Here is a 20,076-nt window from a genome sequence, read left to right on the forward strand (position 1 = left end):
TTGTCCAAAAAATCTTGAAAATGCTGCAAAATCACATGCCCACTTCCCTCAGTTGCACCTAGATGGTTTCTTTATTCCCTCACTCACCAACACTGTGCTCTTATCTTCTGGTCTAACCTGACAGACAAGTGTTTCAGAAGCCTCTGCAGCACAGCCACTTCATCTGTTTTTCTTTTCGACAGCGAAAAGGTCAGTGAGGCCTTTGTCACCGGGTGTTTGTGCTTTCACATCCAGCAGAAGATTCTGAAGGTGAGCAGACAGATCAGTTATCTATTCCGCACCTTGAAGGTGGTATGTCAGATCCACAGTGGCCTTTACCAGGGCTCAGCACCTAAACAGACACCATCTAAACTCAATGGACTGTCCAAACCCCCTTGCACAGAAATGTTTACAAGGACGTGTTTTCCCCAGTCTGTGTAGGTGCAAGAGGGCATCACATCGTGCAAGCCTCATTTTATAAATTACTGCTGTGTGTTGTTGGCACCTTACAAGGAATTGGCCCTCATCAGCTGCAGTATTGTCTTGTGTGGTATGCAGATGCATGCTGATGTGATCTGAAATGCTCTGTTGTCTATCTCGGAGAAAAGGCTGTGTAATTGTGTAGCACTTACTGTACATGAAGGAAATAAAAGGGAAAAAAATACACATTGCATTAATCTTTATTGTTATATTTATTGATGGTGAACTGTAACACAGTAGCTAAGATTTCAGTTCACTTCAGACTATTGTGTGCACTGCTATTACAAAGTGTGCTGGTATCACTAACATACCACTGATGACCTATACTATGAACCATATAACATGCTGCACCGTAGTTAACAGCATCATATCAACTTGATCATGTTAGGTTTATGTTGTTTTTAATCATAATACCTCTGAGTAACAGAGCTGGGCTTCATTCTAAATAATAAATATATTGCATGTATGTATATTACATTGTCCACATGTGCAAATAATATTCAGAGAGAGATTAGGCAACAACCAGGTTTTGTATTGACGATGAAACCGAGAAAGTGTATTATATGAGCCACATTTTTGACAGCTTTGCAGTCCAATGTTTTGTGTTCTGCACCCGCCTCCTTTGCTTGACAGAAGCATGGCTGTCAAGCTGTTATGAATATGACAAGAGCAGTTGTTAAGTCATAAAATGGTTTCTGCGTTTGGCTTTCAATAAAAACTATACACAGAACCTGAACTCACTGTGTTCTTATGGAACTGAGCTGCAAGTCACATGTCTGTCCTGCTCTTGGTGACATTAATAGACCTGTGTGGCAGCCAGTTGAAGTGATATGCCATTGAAAGGGAACTTTTCAGCTCCCAGCAGAGTAGAAACTCTGTGATTGGAGCAAGCTATTTACATACATAAGTTCTGGCCAAAAGCATAGGCCTGTTTGGAGAATTGATTGGACTTGACTTTAGAGTTCTCGTCTCTCTTACACGCCTCTCTTCGATTTTCATCTCCTCCTCTTGAAATCCGATCTCTAGAAAGGCCTGCATTCTGCCCAGCTCTATCTCATCCATTTGCAGTCAAACGTAGAGTGAGGAGAGGACTGAAACTGTGGAGCAAAGAATAGGAGTAGAGAAAGGAATATGGGAGGAGACGCATAGCACAGGAGCATGGGGTGAACCGGACCAGAAAGGGTTGGCGAGGGACAAGGGGGGATGTGAGCGAACATTAACCAACCATGAAAAATGTGACTCGCTATATAACCTGCTTTCCAAATGTCTTGGCTTTGTGAAGAATGATGTGTTGTTTGTGAGGTTGATGTTTGAATTTGTCCTCTCATCTAAATGTTAAGATGTTCCATACATCACTAGTTCCTTTCTCCCTCACACAGTTTTCACCAATCAGACTGCAGGCCGTCACTTCCTGGACAAGCAGGAAAATCAGAAGTTCTGCCTACTCGACCGATCAGCCCAGGATATCTGGCTTTTTATATGTGACTCATATGATCATGACCTACACAGTAATTATTACACAGTAATAAACTTGTTTTAAAATATATTTGGATAATAAATATTTGAAGCAACATTTTGATCTACTTTAAAACTTACTTCTACATAGTGTCCAGTGGTGGTAGAACACATACATAAATGCTTACATAAATGAGAAGACAATTAATGCCGTCCTAATGTTGCAGGTGCAGGACCACAGATGTGGAACATAATCTGCTTTGTGTTGCATATAGCAACTTCAGGATCTCGTTCCCATAAATACAAAATTATTCCATTATAGTCTCAAGTAACAATGCAATTCTGCAGTTGCTGGCATTTCCAAATAAATCAATAGAATATTTTAAGAGGATGTTTTGTCTCCTCAGTCACTTCCAAGAATGAGACAGAGCAACGTCTTCTATCTAATGCAAGTCAAGATAACGATTGTAATCTAAAATGTTAAGATTTCCCTGTTCACAATCTCCCCACGGACAGTCAAGACACTAGTTTGACTGAGAAGTGCATTCAGGCCTGCATCTAACGAGATATGTTATACACACACATAGGGGATTTAAGGAGGGATTTAGCAGTAAAGGTTTCCAAAAACCCTTTTCCAAATAGACCAAATACATGGTTACTGATGAAAGGCACCATTTCCAAGTGTGTAGAGGCGATTACCTGATTACCTGATTGTTCCATTAAGCTTAACAGTCCTCAGGCTGAATGACGCTCAAGAAAAACCCTCATCACTTTCTATATTGAACATTCTGTGCTTTTATTTACGTCAGTTCTAATTAAACATGGTAACAATGTAGGAAAAGAAAGTACAAAAACTTTATTTGGTCAATGATTTTACAGAGTAAAATGTTTGATTGCTGGTTCACAAACTTCATTCACTGAAAGAGCAGGAGTTATACAGGTAATTGAATCGTCTACATGTTAATTGACGTACAGACATTTGTGGTACCAAGGTAAGTGGATCGGTACCAAACTGCAACTTCATGTTAAACTGTCGACTTCAATAGAAAGTACAGTATAAAATGCTGGTGAAAGTGTTAAAAAATATTAACTTATGCAAAGTGACTCAAGTAAACCAGTGCTATATGTTGTTTTAACCAAAATACAATTTCTGTACTAAAGTAATAATATAAATAGTTTGCAATTTTTTAAATACATTTAAGTGGTATAAGCCTGAATTCATCTGAGTGGCACACAGGCACAGCAATATATGTATAAATGCTCTTTGTTAAAAACAACAAACTAGTACTCTGTAACAAAAACTCATCTGCCGAGGAAGAGAATCCTGATTATCTCCAGGTAGTGTTAATTCATAATTTGTACAGAGGTAACACACACTAAACGGTAAACGGGCATTACAGTATCCAGAGCACCAGAACATGGATGGGTCCTACGAGCCTACAGAATCACTGATAGTTACGTACCGTGATTTACATACATGTATTTAGAACGACATACTCAGAACTACATCACCCAGTGGTAAGGGTGTCATGGTACGGTTGGTCTGAAATCTAGGCAAAACTATGATGCGTTTGGTTCTACATTACTGTGGGAATGTTGAGCCTTTTCAGTCATAGCGTACATCACAGCCTCTCTTTACAAGTCCATGTCCTGATCGCCGACACTCTGACGTAGGTAGTCTTCATACAGCTTTTTCTAGAGAAAGAAATATACATATGGTAAATGTTAAGGATATCCCACTACTGCTTTTTCATTGCCAGTAGCAATTCAGAGAACTAACATGGAAGTACTGGCAGATACCAAGTACCACTAGTGTAGGGAAGCATATATAAGCAGGAATACCCTGTATAGTCTATGAATATGCTTTCTAAGGGTTTTGCATATACTGACCAAAAATGACCAGTGATACCTCATCTTTCTGACATGTTACACTCGTATTAGACTTTAGAATTGGGGGAAATCTATGATATTAGTACCCCATTTTAGTCTGGTATTGGCCTCATATACAGTATCACTTACATATTCACATTGGTTCAGTCTTACTAAATGTGTAAAAGCTCTCTAAAAAAAACACAATTCTATGGAGGCACACACACTTACCTTCTTGGTCTTGACCACCTCCTGGACATACTCTAGTTTCTCCTGCAGTTGCCTTTTCTGTCTGCCTGACAGAGTTGGTTGAGTCCTGCAAATAATGAGAAGGAAACAACTCAAAGTCTCATCCAAGAAGCCCATCAGATTGATCATCAACATACAAGTCCACCCAAAACCTTTTTCCAAGTGTTGAAGTTGGAGAAATGGGAAAGTCTCAACAATTTTTCCTAAAATGATATGCAGGCATGCCAACAGGAAACTGCTACCAATTTCTGAAAAACCAAAACCTTTTGGGTGGACAGACTCTTTGGTAATGACAAGGCTTCCCTTTCAGGAGTGATTCTGTGCCATTTCAGACCAAATGCTCAAAAGGTGCTGAGGAGATGTTGTGCTCCTACCTGAAGGAGAAGCGTGCGAGGATGAGCAGGAGGAAGGAGAGAAGGACCAGGCCGCCGCAGCCGTAAAGCTGCTGCTCCATAGTAAGGGAGTCGAACATTCGCACTACGGGACTCTGTGAATGACAAGACCGACTACAATTAGACTAGACCGATTAGAAGGCAGACTAAGGAAGGAGTTCATACTCAGAGAGTAGTCACGCTCATAACACTACACTGAGTGTCGCGCTCACTCCGACACTCACCAGGTAGAGTGAGAGTGCCTCTGTGCCCTGGTCTCCCAGAGCCACCTCCAGCAGCTCTCGGGAGAGGCTGCCCAGCACCAGCAAGGCCATCAGAGCCATCGGCACGCTGAAGCCCAGCAGAGCCAGGAAGCAGCCCTTGCAGCGCGCCCGCCGGTTCTGAACGCTGGTCTGCCTGGGAGGGGAGAGGGTCAAGGTTACTCACTGAAGGCATTACTGACAGACGCTATTGTGTCCCACAATTCTCTGCATGGGACCAGGATTGTAGTGCAGTGTGAATGGGAGTCAATGAACACGACATGGGATTTATTTTTAATTTTTTTTAAAGGAGAGTGGGCAGTCCGCTCACAGGGGGGCAGTGAGACACTCACAGGACCTAGCCTACATACTGGGTTCCTAAACTGTCGCTATTCAAATTCCATTAAAATTCCATGACTAATATTTGTTTTGACCTCTACTATTGTTACATTTTTGTGTTGAATCGCCATTTTAAAATGCCAGGTCTTGCTTTGGCTGGCTTGTTATTTTAACTAAAAGTTAACCAGATCTAGAGTGGTCTTGGTTGGCCCACTCAACCCAGTGACAAAAAACAAACAAACCAGATAAAACATAGCCATTACCACCAAATATCACCATTTGTAGAATCACCAATTTGTCCTCACAGCAACATTAAAGAGCATGATCAAATGTGATGTAACAGACTTTTTAGACTTTACGTATACGTATGTGAAGCTTGATTGCTCTAGCATTAAAGTACTGGGGCAGATGTGACACCTATTCACTAAATTTGGTTGCTCAGGGATGTAAAGTCTCAGACCTCCAGATCGCTTTAAGGCAGAAAAAGGAGAAGTGGAAGTGAAATACTAACACAAAGAACAGGTTTCCAGCAGCTGCTTGGACCCCTAAAAGAGGAACATATTTTGGACATGTGCCATTTTGAGTATGGCAGCTGCATATGCAGCGAGCTCATTCCGCTGTCCAGGCATTGAAATGTATATGTGTCCACACATACATGTACTGTGCATAGTGGGAAAAGGATTTAAAACAAATAAAATATGTTTTTATCTTGCAATGTTGTTCTTAATATTCATACCAATAAAGCATGTAGAGTTGAAAGCTGAAACAGGATGGGACATTTTTGCAGTGTGTGACAGAAAGTGTTTGTGTGTGTGTGTGTGTGTGTGTGTGTGTGTTACCTGTCATTTCTGAGTGTATCGGTGATGGCCTCAGTGATGAGCTCGCAGTCCTTCTCCAGGGAGTTGAGTGTGTTCTGGACAGTTTGGTTAATGGTTTTCTCAACGGTGCGACACACCTCCTCAATCTGGTTGACACAGCGACTGGGCTGAGGACAGGAACACAAAGAGAAACATACACAGAGACTCAGTTTACATTACAGGATTTCATACAAATCTGTATGTTATGCAAAAATATCCTACACTAGAGCTCAATGCAAGTGCAACACTTACCTTGTTTGGATTAGGAATGTAGATGGTCGGCATATCAAAGCCACATTTGTTGAGTCCCGGTCGCTTGCAGAGCTCCTGGACAATCTGCATCATCACTCTCTGAGATAGCCAATCACAAAACAGAAAAAAAGAGAAAAAAATGCTTTAAAAAGTACAGTCCATCCTAGGTTCTATCAGTAATCTTGCCTGCAAATTTGCCCCCAAGTATGACACCCCATACTCAATCGAAAGTTAATGTGTTCATACACCCCTCCCGTTCTGCCAGCTCAACTTTTTTTTCGCCATTTCCCATCCAGGAGAAGAATCCAGAGAATTAAATGGGCACCTTATTATTTTGAATTTTAGATTTCTTTGCCAAGGACTTGTCACATCGTGGATACAAAGTTTCTGCTTTGGCATGTTAGTTGAGCATTGTAAACATTCATCATTCAAACATTCATTATTCAAAGATACTACAAGGTTATGGAAATGCTAAAAATCTTTCACTAAGGTAAAAGACAGTTGCTTTTTAGTATCACTTTGATACTGTACATTATGTATTTTTTATAAAGTATATTCCGCTAGTTAAAATGATATTTTATTGACGTCAATGCCCATTTACTTGTGTTCTCTCCACTCCTACATACTTGAAATACATGGGTGGAGACACTTGACAGCTGCTTTCCGCTTGCCCACACACTTTCCCCTGAACAGGACTTTTGCTATTTTAGGTTATTATTCCTTCAAGAGGCACTGAGATCTACCAGCAGCCATGCTTGACGTTGAATACATAACCAGTTGCAAAAAAAACACATGCATCATTTTCCAGTACTTTTCCAGGCCTGGAAAATATTAAATTCCATGACACTGCCAGGTTTTCCACTACAGTGGAACTCTGCATGTCTACCGCACCAACTGGGTGCACTTTTGAACTGTATTGCAGCAGTTGGCCACACATCCATCAGTTTATCACAGACAATATGAGCAGGAATTATCTATTACCGAGGTTGGCCATTAACCAAATGTTGGTAAACTGGGCTGTAGGTGTTCATACCTGTCTGTCAGATTCTCCCCCAGCCTCGTCAGCCTTGCTCAGGTAAAAACGTAGCCGGTCGCCGTGCTTCTCGTTCAGACTCTCCACAATGTTGAGGGTGCGCTTGCACAGAGCCTGGCCCATGGGGTCAAAGAAGACCAGGATCAGGTCACACAGTTCACCTGAGAGGGAGAGTGGGAAGAAACCATTACTTCCTTTATTGCAGCTCTGTTAATATGAGAAAACAGGTTACATACAACAGCTCGAAATGATTCAAACAGCGAGCAAAGTATGCTCACATAGACTCAATGTCAAAAATAAACTGAATTTTCAATTTAACAAGCTTCACAATACAAATGTAAAAAGGAGCACGCTGGCAATATAGAGGTTTGTCTTCGTCATGTTGGCCTATTAGCTTATGTAAACACCTGCCGTTTACGTAATGTTTTAGTATCCAGTTGTGTTTCTCTTCCTACTGACTTCAGTTCAAGAGTCCAACCAATATCCAGCTACGACTCCATCAAGAGTCTTCAGTTTGTGTGTGCGTTATTACAAAACTTTAGCTGCTGCTTTGCACTGTGGCAACCAAAGTTACCTCACAAAAGGAAATGGTGTTGCCAGCAGTTAAGGCTAATCTCCACATTCTATTTCTTGATACAAATTCCAAGTGAGTATTCTACGAGTGACAGCAAAGTTTGATGATGATGATGAAAAAATGATGTCTCTGCAGCAAGCTTCAATTGCATTTTGGGGTAAGTGGGAGCCATTACATGAGCCGCAAGAGGTAGACAGAAATTAAATGCTGCACCACTATTTGGTATTTGTTTAAAAACAGCCAATCTTTAGTTTAATTCAAACAGAATACTGTTTTAAATAACTTATAATGTCTCAGCACCAGCCTGCCACAAAACTCTAAGGGGAGAGACCTGATAACTACAACAACGTAAAAACACAACAGAAGGGACTAAACACCCACCTAGCCACATGATGGCCTGGTCCACGTCGAAGGGATACTTCATGTCTCCATCCACCAACCCTGGAGAATCCACAAATGTCACCAGGCTGAAGCGCTTCTGCCGTGAGGTGCAGACCTCGGTGCTCAGGTACTCTGAAACACCTAGAAATGCAAGTAAGGAAGGTCAGAGAATTACAGTGGAAATACAGCGGCACAGCAGATGGTGATCATTTAACAATGAATGTGTGACACTGGTTACCTAACACTGAAAGAAGAAATTATGCTAAAGTCACACTGCCTTTGCATGGTAAAATAATTGCAGGATTCAACTGTTCTGCTGTAGCAAATGTCTGGTGAAATAGCCCGAATGCTACTTTGAGTGACAGTCACCTAACAGCCCCATGTATCTTCCACATGAGACTCCTTCTTAACATCTTAGCCTTTATGTGGGGCTCATGGTTCCATCAATGTTATCATAGGACAAGAAGAGAGGGGAATACAGAATGTGTCATTGTCAAGAGGGATTGTGATTTGAGTTCAGCTCACCTTTGAACTCTTGCAGAGGCTTGAAGTGTGGATACAGATGAAGGGTGGCATTTCCCTAAAACAAAACAATAGTCAGGTGAGGCAGGCATCCTGTGTGAACCAGGTACTAGGCCCTCCAGAATTATTGGCACCACGATTTAAGATTAACTAATTAAGGTTCACATGATAAATCACAATAATGAGACGTTACTATAAAAGGAAAAGTTAGCAACCGCCAACGCTACTTATAACGAGACAGCTGATGTTGGCGGTTCACTGCTCAGCAACTCATGAGGATAGATGAACTGAAAACTATAAATGTTAGATCAACATGAAATGTCTTTGTGTTTGTAATGTTGCACTCACTGTGAGAGATTCTCTCTTGCGCCCACTAGTGACAAAGCTGAAGCCTTGGGTCTCAATAGCCACACCAGTGCGCTGGATGTGTTCTTCCACATACCTGACAAAAAAGATCATAGGCATCAAACAATTTTGCCAAAACTAAAATCCAACACCATGAGCCATATATCAGATTTTGCCAGATTCCCCAGAAAGAGTGTCAGAGCTAACAAATTTGGAAAAATAATTTCCATCTCAGTCATTTTTGTCCCTTGACTTGACTTAATAATCAACTAAGACTATTATTCTCTAAAAGTAATAGATTGGATTCATACTATGTATCAGGTAACACTTAAAATTCACTAATAGTTTAGTATCCACAGTAGATCTTTATTTTCTATGATGCTAGAGATGCCAAATATAGCACTGATGATTTTAAAAATGACAGACAAATGTCAACACTTCCAGTCACTCTGCTACAGAGAGTACAACTGACACTGATGATTCGGCCAAATATCTCAAGTCACAGTTCACACAACTGAGTTGTCATTATCACTGCCATTTGTGCAGTGATAATGACAAGTTCAGTGTGCCAATAGAGGTTGTTTTCTGATAAAGTTGCACGCACTTCCAACAAATATGGCACACTGCCATGAGCAAAGCCTGTCAGTGATTGTGGCTGCAATTTGATAGTAACTCATACAGTATCTGATTGCATTCATTGGTTATTTGTTTACAATCCTGTAATTTGCCTACCAAATTGTGCCACGTGGTGATGTAATTGAAGGTTATGGACACAGATTATGCTGGAGTTAGACAGGCGTAGGCTAGGTAGGCCTGTTATGTCTTAGTTTTCAACATGCTATTTTGTGTTCTGTGCTTTGTTTCCTTGTGTTTTATTTTGCAGCATACTGCATTGCTTCATTTTGTTTTGTGACTGATTGTTGATTAGTTAGATCTAGGTTGGCCCGTTCTCTGTTAAGTGCTTTAAGACATGGTTTTGTGATGAGGGGCTATAAAGATAAACTTGACATTACCAGTTGATAAAGGAGCTCTTTCCAGCAGAGTGGTTGCCCATCAACATCACAGTGATCTTTTTCCTGGGTGGCAGTAACGTAACACCGACAGACTGGGCTACTGTGATCAGCCCTGGAGGGAACAGAGGACAGGATCTCAGTTATCACTGATAGCTAGCTAGACATCACAGTTGGTGCACTGTAATTCTAAATCAATGATGCATATATCAAACAAAACTCGAAGAGAGAGTCAACAGAGATGATGCTGCGCTCGCACTTGCAGCACCCAACACTCAAGACGGTCCAAACGCAAGAAAACCTGAAACGTCACCAACAAGCTAAACCAACTAGCACAAACCCGAATGATACGCTGTGTACATTTCAGAAATGTTAGAGTAACCCATGGTATACGAGCTGACTTAATATTAACTAACAACTTAGCACAAGTTGCCAAAGGCGTGGAAGACTAGCTAGCGTTAAGGCTTGCTAGCTTCCTAACGTCAGCTAAATCCCCCAAATCTTGCTTGATAACCTCCCCTAGCAAGCCAACGACGACCTGCTAGCTACTTTTATATTAAATACACACAGCCAACGTTAGTGCCATTCCAAGGAACAGTTATTGTACGAGATATTACAAGTGATATGTCGTTGTGCTTGTCATACGGCTGCCACCGCCAGCCAACTCACCGCTGTCGGCATCGATGTACAGCTGATGACAATCCCGCAAGATGCGCTCGTCGCAGGACACGCTGCCAGATATCGAGTCTGCGTTTGCAGCACTTCGGCCCTTGATTTTCCCGGACATCTTAAAATGTTGATGATATCAAGCTTTTGGAGGTGCTGGCTCAAGCATGTGAATGCAGCGAGGCAGCGAGGTAGGTCTGGACAAAGCAGCTGAGCCTTGTTTGAATCGCCCCGGTCCGTTGAAAAACGGAGAAACGTCGTTTCGGCCACGTCGTCAACTAGACCGGTATTCGCGCACAGGATTTTGGGTAATGCAGTTCACACAGCCCGATCCACACCCATTCAAGCACACATCCAAACCTCTAAGAAATGAGAGGTAATAAATTAGTGATTTATTTTTATTTATAAATACATACAGAAACCAGAGTATCTTCACTTCACTTTCCCTGCGAAGTCCACTAATAATCTGCTCACTTCCCAGATTCTGGACTACACACTGTCAGCTCTCCATTAGATGCAAAGGAATATGCATTACCTAGATATATGTTTACGGAGTGCTACTCTGTTTGTTACTTTGTGTTGGTGCTATTAGGATAACAGGGTTAGAGCTGCATTTCTGTGGCATCAGGTGTCTACATGACTCCAAGTTAGACTAAACAGAAAGATCAGATGCAGTATTCCTCAGAAGTCTGTGCACTCCTTAACATTTTGCAGATTTTGTTGTGCTATAAAATAATAAAAAATGCAACACCCTGATGAAGTCATAAAGTCCTGTGTGGGCCGGATGCATGGGTCATTCATTCATTTCCTCTATTCGCTTAATCGTTTTAAAGGTCACGGGGGGCTGGAGCCTATCCCAGCATACAGTGGAGTGGGGGGAGACAGCCTGAACAGGTCAACACAGATTAGCAGACACACACACATTCATACCTGTGGACAATTTAGAGTCGTCAATCCACCTGACTTGCATGTCTTTGGGATGGGGGAGGAAACCAGAGCAAACCCACATGAATACAGAGAGAACATGTAAACTCCACACAGAAAGGCTGCATCAAACCTGCGTCCTTCTTGCTGTGAGGCTGTGCTAACCACTGAGCCACTGTGCTGCCTGCAATATGTAGGCTGTTTGCCTGGAAAGCCAACTTGTTTATCTATAAGTCAAGGTGTCTTGGTATGTTTCTTTCACATTAACTTTGCCAGTGAATCTACACGTCTTCACACATCAAAAATACAAAAATAGACTTCCCTCAATAACACAATACACTTTCTACAAATCATTTTATATGTACACAAATAACCTGAATGTCCTAAACTATGAACAATTTACTTTTTCTAGAACTGCACCTGCTTGCCTGTCTTACAGTGTTTATATGGACTATGTAATTGGGTAAACAGATACGATACAATAGAAAACTGAATGTTACGATGCAGGTTACTGCTCTCTGAGTGAAGAGACTATCTCTGCAGCTCAAGGCCACTCAGAAACACATTGCACTCTATTTAGTAAATGATTACACATGAAAACATCCCTTGTACAGTATGGGAAGTATATGAGGCCGCGTTCAGCTGGTCTGTAAAAAGAGTGATCCATGTTACCTCACCAGGTTGGGTGAAGTCCCTGCACACACACACATGGATCATAACTTTCCAATACATAATGTGCACAAATATTTGTCAGTGATGCAATTTAGTCAAAATGAAACAAGGGGTACATATTTTTCACATTGGATTTTAATTTTATATGCACACGTAAACTTATAGAATTTCCTTTTCATATTGAGAGAGAACTTTGTGTACATCTCTGACTAAAAAAAAAATCCCAAATAATTGTATTTTAAATTATTTTGTAGCAAAATATAATATACAAGATATCAGGTGCACAAATTTGTTAAGAATGCTGTGTCTGATGCTGCTGTCTGGTCTAACTTCATGACAGAGACATATAGGCAGCTGATGTTGCAGACTGGTAAAGACAGAATAAATATAGTACACAGTGTATACAATTGAGTGAACATTTTCAAGCCATAGATTTTGTGAGCAAAGTGCACATTTCAACTTGGACAAATTCATAAGTATTTGCAATTGCAAGTAAGTCAAAAATGAAAAATGAAAAACACGAGGTCAGACAGTCGCAGAGAAATTCAGCTCATGGAAACATCTTAAGTGGTAACGTCTAAATCATTGTCATGTCAGATTAAGCATCTCAAGTATAAAGTTCTCTCATCTTCCCATTTCTTTCATTAGCACCAACCATGAGCCAAAAGCACATGAAGCAGACTGCTCCAGATGGGAAATAAGTCAGAAACCTAAAAGTTAGAGGAGCTTGTGAGTGGGCAGGTTGGCAATTTGAATCACTGAACTGACTGGGAAAATCTCGATGGGAAAGTGAATGAGAATTTGTCTCTCCTCCCACAACAACAAATGTTGTGGTTTTCCCATGTAAGACACTCAGCTCTCTGTTCCAGTGGGGCTGCTAAGTGTCCAATAGTAGACTGTGGTTGTACTGGGAAGCAGCCGGGGCTGAATGTGTAACTGTATGGTGTGAAGCAAGGCAAGCAATGCTGAAAAAGAGCTCAGTCATCCTTCTTTGGAGAAGTAAAGATTATTGCTACATAGCCTGCTATATACATAAATGCCTCTACTTTGTCTTGTGTGTGTAGTCACAGCTCGGGTTTGTATATTACAGTAAGGCTTGGGCAGCACAGTTGGGTAATCACCCGCCTCCCACAGCTCCTGGTGTAATTCTTTCACACAGTTAGGTGGGATACCATGTGATGCAGGCAAGTGTAGGTCTGATCAGAGAGGAGAGCTGGTGTAAAGTGGCTCATTCTGGGATGCTGGAATTCACTGTTGAGCCTCCTGCAGGCGTTGTGGGCCTAATTCAATGAAGCACTTCTTGTAAGAGGTGCTCACTTGATAAATCCAATTATACAGCAGCACTCTCCCTCCTTTCCCCTTACATCTAGCCAGGTGTGTGTGGGCAGCCTCTCTAGTTTATAGCCTATAGGACAGTTATATTGCATCTTGTGTATCTGGAAAATCTAATTCAGTGTGCAAACAAACAAGTTTTATGCCAAGTGAGATATATCTAGTGCAGCTCTCTCCATTTATTGCAACTAATTTAACCTAATGATTGCTGTCTATCCAGCTGTTTGTAGTCTGTTGTTGACCGCCCTCTGATGACAGAACTGTCCTTGTTTTAGAGGTTGTGTCAGGAATCCCCACAGATTCAAGCTATTTACTGCCTAATTCTCCATCCCAGCCTCATCGCCCAGTATGCACACCAGTCAGATGACATAACATGTCATGTGAAATATTGAGAAGACTGGCTGTTGAGTGTGAAATGGCGTTTGCTTCCACCATCCGTTAGGATTTGAACACTCGTCTGTGTTCTAGCTTCAGTCTGTCTGTACTCGGCTTCGGTGGTTTACCCAGCGGTGTGCCGTAAAGAGAGCTCCAGCACATCTTCATATTTTATTCAAATGTAAAGATCAAAGTTAATGTAGTATGCGTTTTGTCCAGTGGCTCATTGTGTTTGTTCTTATATGATCACACTGTGTTTATGTGATTCTCAATAAATAGGAATAACTTGCTCCAAACAATACATGGTGGGCCTTGTGGTGTGTTTTGCACACTGAGGTGCATCTCACACTTCCTCCAGGCTTTGGGAGGGATCAGCTACAAATGGTGTTTTCTGGAAATCTCAAATTCCCCTTTGTTTTTACTCCTGTGTGACAGAAGTCAAATGGCAGCTCCAACACTGTGTTGGAGGAGTTGTGATTTCTCCAACCTGGGACTTTCATCTAGGCAAAATCTATATTAGTCTGAAACAGTAAATTTGTGGCTTTTGTTGTAAAACGTATAGTGAACATAAATAATCAAGGAAAAGTGTCACACCAATGAGATGCATGTTATGCTTTGGCTGCTATGATTATGATGAATTATTATGATAAATGTAGTAAAGGTGAATGGACGCAGGTCGGGTGTCATGCATCCTGCTCAAGGCACAAATATATAGCATGTGGCTTACTGTATATATGTATATGTGCATTCTTAATGCCTGCGTGTATATTAGACAGAGAGCAATAGGGCTTGAATTTTTCCTTTGTCCTTCTGTTAGAATAGAGTCTTTTGTCCTTGGTTACCAGTGGGCATTCCTCTCCTTGGCAACCACCTCCAGGAAATGGGAGTGACTGGCATACAGAGGGAAAGAAGAGTCGACATCAACCCATTGGACTTGTCCAGCGTCGTCACCGGCCTGCAACGGCAGCTCACTCACACTGCTGCCTAGGGTAACAGAGATATCTCTATTGTCAAACCTTTCATGTCATTAGTGTCCCACAAAAACCTTGCATCTCCATTTCTTTCTATTTGTGTAGAAAATGTTGTGGCATCAATGAGAAAAAATGACTTTTGAGATTTCCAAAGTCCTCAATACTGGATTTTTTTTTCCTAAGAATTGAGGTTTCTGTAGGACTGTACTGTATGTGCACACATAAAATTTAAACAGCATGTTGGCATTATTGCAGTACATTATAGATTTGAATAGTCATGATAAAAAGAAATATTGGAAAAAAGATTCATCCAGATTGATACCTGTGTCATCATGGAAGTTGACAGCGACCGTCTCCATCCAGGCGTTGTCAGTGTTTCTAGGATCATCCACATAGCCTTTATACACCTGAAGGAGATGGAAGAGGGACAGAAATGTCACCAAACATTTACAAACTCGGGGCGTCCCGCGGTCATTTGCTGCATGTCCTCCCCTCTCTCTCTCTCTCCCATACCTTCCTGTCTCTCTCTCACTATATGTATCTGTCAATAAAGCATGAAATGCCTGAAAAATAAATCTTTAAAAAAAAAAAAACATTTACAAACTCAACTTAAGGAATAACCTGGACATTCTGAATTTTAGTCTATTATTTTCCTTTGTAGAAACAAATTTTATAGAAAATTTGTAGAAAATTAGTAGACTTAAATTCAAAATGTACAGTTATTCCTTTAAAACAAGCGAGTCCGTCTGAGTGCCTGACCTGAAAGCCTGGTGATTTGAACAGCTTGTTGATGCGCTCGAGGATTTTTGCTCTCTCTGCTGGTGCGGCCGCCAGCGAGTTCAGCGCCTCCTCAGAGAACTCCCGCTGCAGCGTGAGAGAAACCAGCTCCCCCGGGTCCACCATACCCTGCAGAACAGGCACGGGCGCACAAATAGACAAGGCGGTCAGAGGACCACAACATCCCACGTACCCGCAAACACCCAAACTCCTCTATGTCAGTTTTAGCCCCTGAGCATTCTGGTTTTTGTTCCCTGGCTCTGGCTTGAACGGATGTTAGGAAATCTTTATGGGCAGACACATTGAAAAGTACACAAACAGTCACAACGTACACAATATGTCTGTGTACTGTGCGAAGATGAATAGAATAAGAGAATAAGAAGTAGCCAAGTAATGAAGAAGAACAAAATGTCAGAGAGAAAGAGAGAAGAAAAGGGAAGGAAAGAGAGAAAGTGACCGCAAAGCCACAGAGCATGAAAATACAACTTGAGAAATGGAAAATATTAAATCCCACCAACCCCAGGAATGGCCCACTCCCCACAGTCTTTCCTCTTGATGGACACAAACTGCAGCACAGGCCGCTTGGACACTGAGTGAGATATCTTTTTTCCTTTGGCGTCGACTTTCCACCTGCCGGACAGTGAAAGACACCAGAGACTTACCAAAGACACTGCAAGGAGTTTTGCAGAAAAGAATCACATGCTTTTATAATGGAAAAGGATTTGCACAGACACTGTTTCCACAGATGTGATGCGCAGGTGAAACACTACAAGAGTCTACATTAGCATGCATGAAATGTCACCCTCTAAAAATGCGCCCATTTAACTTTTTTTTCTTTACTTGCCAGTTGGTTACTTGCAAAGTGTCTGTTAGGGCAGACAAACTTACCAGTCACAGCGAAAATTTAATTTCCTTCTGTGCACATATCAAAACATAAACATTTTAGCTAATATGTTAATGAGAGCTAGGGTAAGTGGAAATATCAGATTAATACTAAATGAGAATACCACTCATTTTTGGTACTCAGATATATTTTTTCTGTGCCCTAGGACAGTTTAATTCTGTACTTCATTAGTGAATATTCACTTGTTGCCCACACAGCCAGATACGAGAGAGAAACATAGAGCAGAGTCTGTCCTCAGATTCTAATCTGCGATGTCACACTGATGTAAAACTCTTGAGGGGATACAGTTGCATTTTCTGCTTTAGATCAGTTAGTCAATTTAGAGTAGAGTCAATTTGGCGTAAAAGCTCAAACAAACCATTTATATGTGCGCAAAGTCAGTTTCCAATTCATTATCAATAGACCAACTGCAGACCGCACATCTTTTTCACATCACTGTATTTTGGTTCTGTGAGTTCACAAATATATGTATATAAATTCTTCAAATGAGTGGTATTCCCCTTTAGATGACAACATATGATTGTCTATGTAACTGAGGGCTGGACTGTGGGCAACGGGTGATTGAACAATATCCATGCGCACAATAAATCGGTAAAGTTACCTGGTGACAATTGGATCTGCCGCGTGATTGGGTCCCCATCGTCCCAGCAACCCTCTTCCAGTCAAGCCTGTGCGTCCTCGAGGATTTCTAAATGAGTAGGAAACGAGCTAGGATAACCAGGTCGAGTCAAATGTATTCATAAAGCAGTTCTAACATAACGAGTTTGCCACAAAGGACTTTAAAGGGCAGCAAAAAAACACAATAAATACAATTAAAAACACAAAGTGGACAAATAATCGTCCTGACATGTCAACTACCAATCCCACTGTTACCTCCTAATGTTTTACAAATGCCAGGGAAAACCTTGTGAGAGTCTTTTTTCTTAGTACTTTATGGGACGGTGACTTACAGCGGCTTGCCCTTTTCCACACTGTAGCTGCCCTCGAAGCTTGTCCTGTCCACAGCACCGTCCAGAGCGTTGAACCGCGGGGAGAAAGCGCTGTGAAACAAACAAAACAAAAATCTGCAAAACAGGCAGGAAAATCTAAGCCCATCTTTAACACCAAATAGTAATATCACTATATATTACACAGCTATAACAATATAGACTATCTAACAACTAAATGAGATGCAGAGTATATACCTCAATCAAAATGTCTCACAAAAATGAAGATGCACAGATTATTTTGGATTGCATATTCCTCCCTAACAAGGAGGTTCAGGTGCTCAGAGGAAATTCTTACGTGGCGTCATTGTACAACATTACTCTCTCCACAATAGGGATGGGACGATATATCGAAATTCAATACATCGCAACACAAAAATGTGACAATACATATTGTGGGGCAGAAAAATTTATCATGATATTAGCTCCATTTTATTCTGCTGTAGTAATCACAAATGAGACGGCTTGCCCATCACAATTTCACAAAATTCCACCCAAACTATATTATTTGCACTTTGTAATGACATTTTTAAATTGTAGTTTATGTTCTAGCAAGCCAATGCCATCGCTAGACAGATTTGTGGTTCAGAAATAAACATAATTATGCACAGACTTTGTTGTCACTGACCTTTTATTTATCACATCGTATCGTGGTTGTATTGAATCGTGAAGCCCATATCACGTATTGAATCGTATCGTGAGATAAGCAGATGGTCCCATCCCTACTTCACAATGCCCAAAATGTCATGAAACATCTGAAGAAATTCTACTTCTACCTTTTGAGACAAATATCAGTGTGAATAGGATAGACTAATTGCTGAGAGAGATAAACCTTCATGATAAGCAATTCAATCAGAATCGATAACTATATTTCTATGGACTTTCTAAATCAATAATAACTTCAATAGATCTAACGTTATAGATCAATCAATCGCCAGTCCTAATCTACTCAACAGATTCTTAATGCACTGCAGATTTAGGTATGTGCTCTTACCCAACATCCGGGTCAGCCCACTGTGGCCTCTTGGTGACCGCGGGGTCGGTGTGGTTGACTGGACTGTACTGGGGCCAGGCCCGACTCCAGTCCACCTTGTCGTCAGGCACCGGGAAGCGCTTGACTTTGGAGCCTGGGTACTGGGGGCATCTGGACTTAGTGTGGGGTGCCACTGAGGACGGCATCGTTCGGGTGCTGGTCGTGTAGAGGTGACTGGCGCTGGCAGCGAAGGACTGAGCGGCTCTGAAAGACTGGGCAGATGAACAGGAGACTGCAGGTCTGCAGGAGAGGAATATGAGAGAGAGAGAGAGAGAGAGAGAGAGAGAGAGAGAGAGAGAGAGAGAGAGAGAGAGAGAGAGAGAGAGGGAGAGATTCAGCATGTAAGCTTAGTTTCCCTTCCCACCCTCATGGCTTCCCAACCAAATGGTGAAATAACCTTCTTACTCCAGTGATAACAGCAGTCAATCCCTATCATCTGTCATAAACTGAAAACTCTTATCTTCAAAAAGTACTAAACAGCCCCCCTTCCCCCCTCTTGTCTTGAAGTAAATGTTGTCTTGTTTTGTGTCTTGTCCAGTAAATTATCTCTCCTTGGCTCTTATTTCCCCTATTTCTTCTGCTTGTACTTCTTTCATATATGATCATTGTACAGACACAAAAATACTGTCAGTATATGGCTCTGACCCTTAAACTCCTTACTACTGACTGCTTGTAACGTCAGTGATCTAGGAACTGAATTGAATTACTACTGCTGCACATTTTGTAAGTCGCTCTGGATAACAGCGTTAGCTAAATGCCGAAACTATAATGTAAAATGTCACATTTTACATTCAATGTACAAGCAAAGGCAGACATGAACCCATTCATCCATACCTGATTCCCGATTTGCAGACGGCGTACGGCAGTCCGAGGAGAGTGAGTGCTAGACGAATCCGTCCGATCCAGTTTCGCCCAAGACCGAACTGTATCATTCCCTTGAGCTAGATAAATCAATCCTACCTCTGGTGCAACAACCACAACATGCAGCAGGAAGTAACCAGGAAGTGCGGGCCCGCTGCGGTTACGTCACCACAAGGGTGTGTTCCAGTCGCGCTCGTTGCTATAGTGATCCAGTGTTTAGCAGTGGTAGGTGAGGGGGTGGATGTGATATAAACTTCCAGTCTCTTACATTTGAAAATATTATTTTGTATTATCTTAAATATCTGAATTGTTGTCATGCTAATCGGTCGCTTGTGGAAAGGGCGTGGACCTATCTAAATTTAACTTGTGTACATCTAGGCTCCAGATTCACTTGCATCTGCGTCTGCCAGATGCAAGTTAAGGTACAAAAACGTAAATGCTAAATATACCTCCGTTGATGAATCTGAAAATTAATCTGAAAATATATAAAGAACACACCCTCTTCTGGGCGCACCACCCTGACACAGCCGGAGCCAGGAAGTGAAGAGAGAGAGAAGAGAGACATTTACAGTGCAGCACTAATGGCAGAGGCAGTTATC

At 41.5% G+C, this 20,076-nt stretch overlaps 2 protein-coding genes across 3 annotated transcripts; both read right to left on the reverse strand.

The window, feature by feature from the left end:
* Nucleotides 1-2,707: 2,707 nt before the first annotated feature.
* LOC139921627 (uncharacterized) lies at nt 2,708-10,896 on the reverse strand. The gene is made up of 12 exons (XM_071911915.2): nt 10,646-10,896; nt 9,980-10,091; nt 8,970-9,063; nt 8,625-8,679; nt 8,100-8,240; nt 7,145-7,305; nt 6,112-6,210; nt 5,842-5,987; nt 4,649-4,820; nt 4,407-4,519; nt 4,015-4,099; nt 2,708-3,609 (listed from the first exon to the last, which is right to left on the reverse strand). The coding sequence occupies exons 1-12, from the start codon at nt 10,761-10,763 to the stop codon at nt 3,550-3,552; spliced, it is 1,356 nt and encodes a 451-aa protein (XP_071768016.1). The 5' UTR covers nt 10,764-10,896; the 3' UTR covers nt 2,708-3,549.
* Nucleotides 10,897-12,355: 1,459 nt separating this feature from the next.
* Nucleotides 12,356-19,587, reverse strand: nudt9 (nudix (nucleoside diphosphate linked moiety X)-type motif 9). Of its 2 annotated transcripts, none has more exons than XM_071911932.2 (8): nt 19,451-19,587; nt 18,578-18,856; nt 17,548-17,637; nt 17,199-17,285; nt 16,212-16,323; nt 15,676-15,822; nt 15,239-15,323; nt 12,356-14,929 (listed from the first exon to the last, which is right to left on the reverse strand). In XM_071911932.2, the coding sequence occupies exons 1-8, from the start codon at nt 19,546-19,548 to the stop codon at nt 14,784-14,786; spliced, it is 1,044 nt and encodes a 347-aa protein (XP_071768033.2). In that variant the 5' UTR covers nt 19,549-19,587; the 3' UTR covers nt 12,356-14,783. The 2 variants fall into 2 exon arrangements, with proteins under 2 accessions (XP_071768033.2, XP_071768032.2); XM_071911931.2 differs by having other exon boundaries at nt 17,548-17,661.
* Between the last annotated feature and the right edge of the window lie 489 nt (nt 19,588-20,076).

The sequence above is a fragment of the Centroberyx gerrardi genome, chromosome 7 (assembly GCF_048128805.1).
Source record: "Centroberyx gerrardi isolate f3 chromosome 7, fCenGer3.hap1.cur.20231027, whole genome shotgun sequence".
NCBI lineage: Eukaryota > Metazoa > Chordata > Actinopteri > Beryciformes > Berycidae > Centroberyx > Centroberyx gerrardi.

What these genes read in the sequence shown, in the direction of transcription:
- LOC139921627 (XM_071911915.2), bottom strand. Translation starts at nt 10,763, where the DNA reads ATGTCCGGGAAAATCAAGGGCCGAAGTGCTGCAAACGCAGACTCGATA. An exon ending in CCAGGCCATCATGTGGCTAG is followed by an intron (nt 7,306 to 8,099) that starts GTGGGTGTTTAG and finishes TCTCCCTCTCAG; the next exon opens with GTGAACTGTGTGACCTGATC. An exon ending in GGGGAGAATCTGACAGACAG is followed by an intron (nt 6,211 to 7,144) that starts GTATGAACACCT and finishes TGGCTATCTCAG; the next exon opens with AGAGTGATGATGCAGATTGT.
- nudt9 (XM_071911931.2), bottom strand. Translation starts at nt 19,548, where the DNA reads ATGATACAGTTCGGTCTTGGGCGAAACTGGATCGGACGGATTCGTCTA. An exon ending in TGGGCTGACCCGGATGTTGG is followed by an intron (nt 17,662 to 18,577) that starts GTAAGAGCACAT and finishes CCTGTTTTGCAG; the next exon opens with ATTTTTGTTTTGTTTGTTTC. An exon ending in GGGAGTGGGCCATTCCTGGG is followed by an intron (nt 15,823 to 16,211) that starts GTTGGTGGGATT and finishes CCTGTTCTGCAG; the next exon opens with GGTATGGTGGACCCGGGGGA.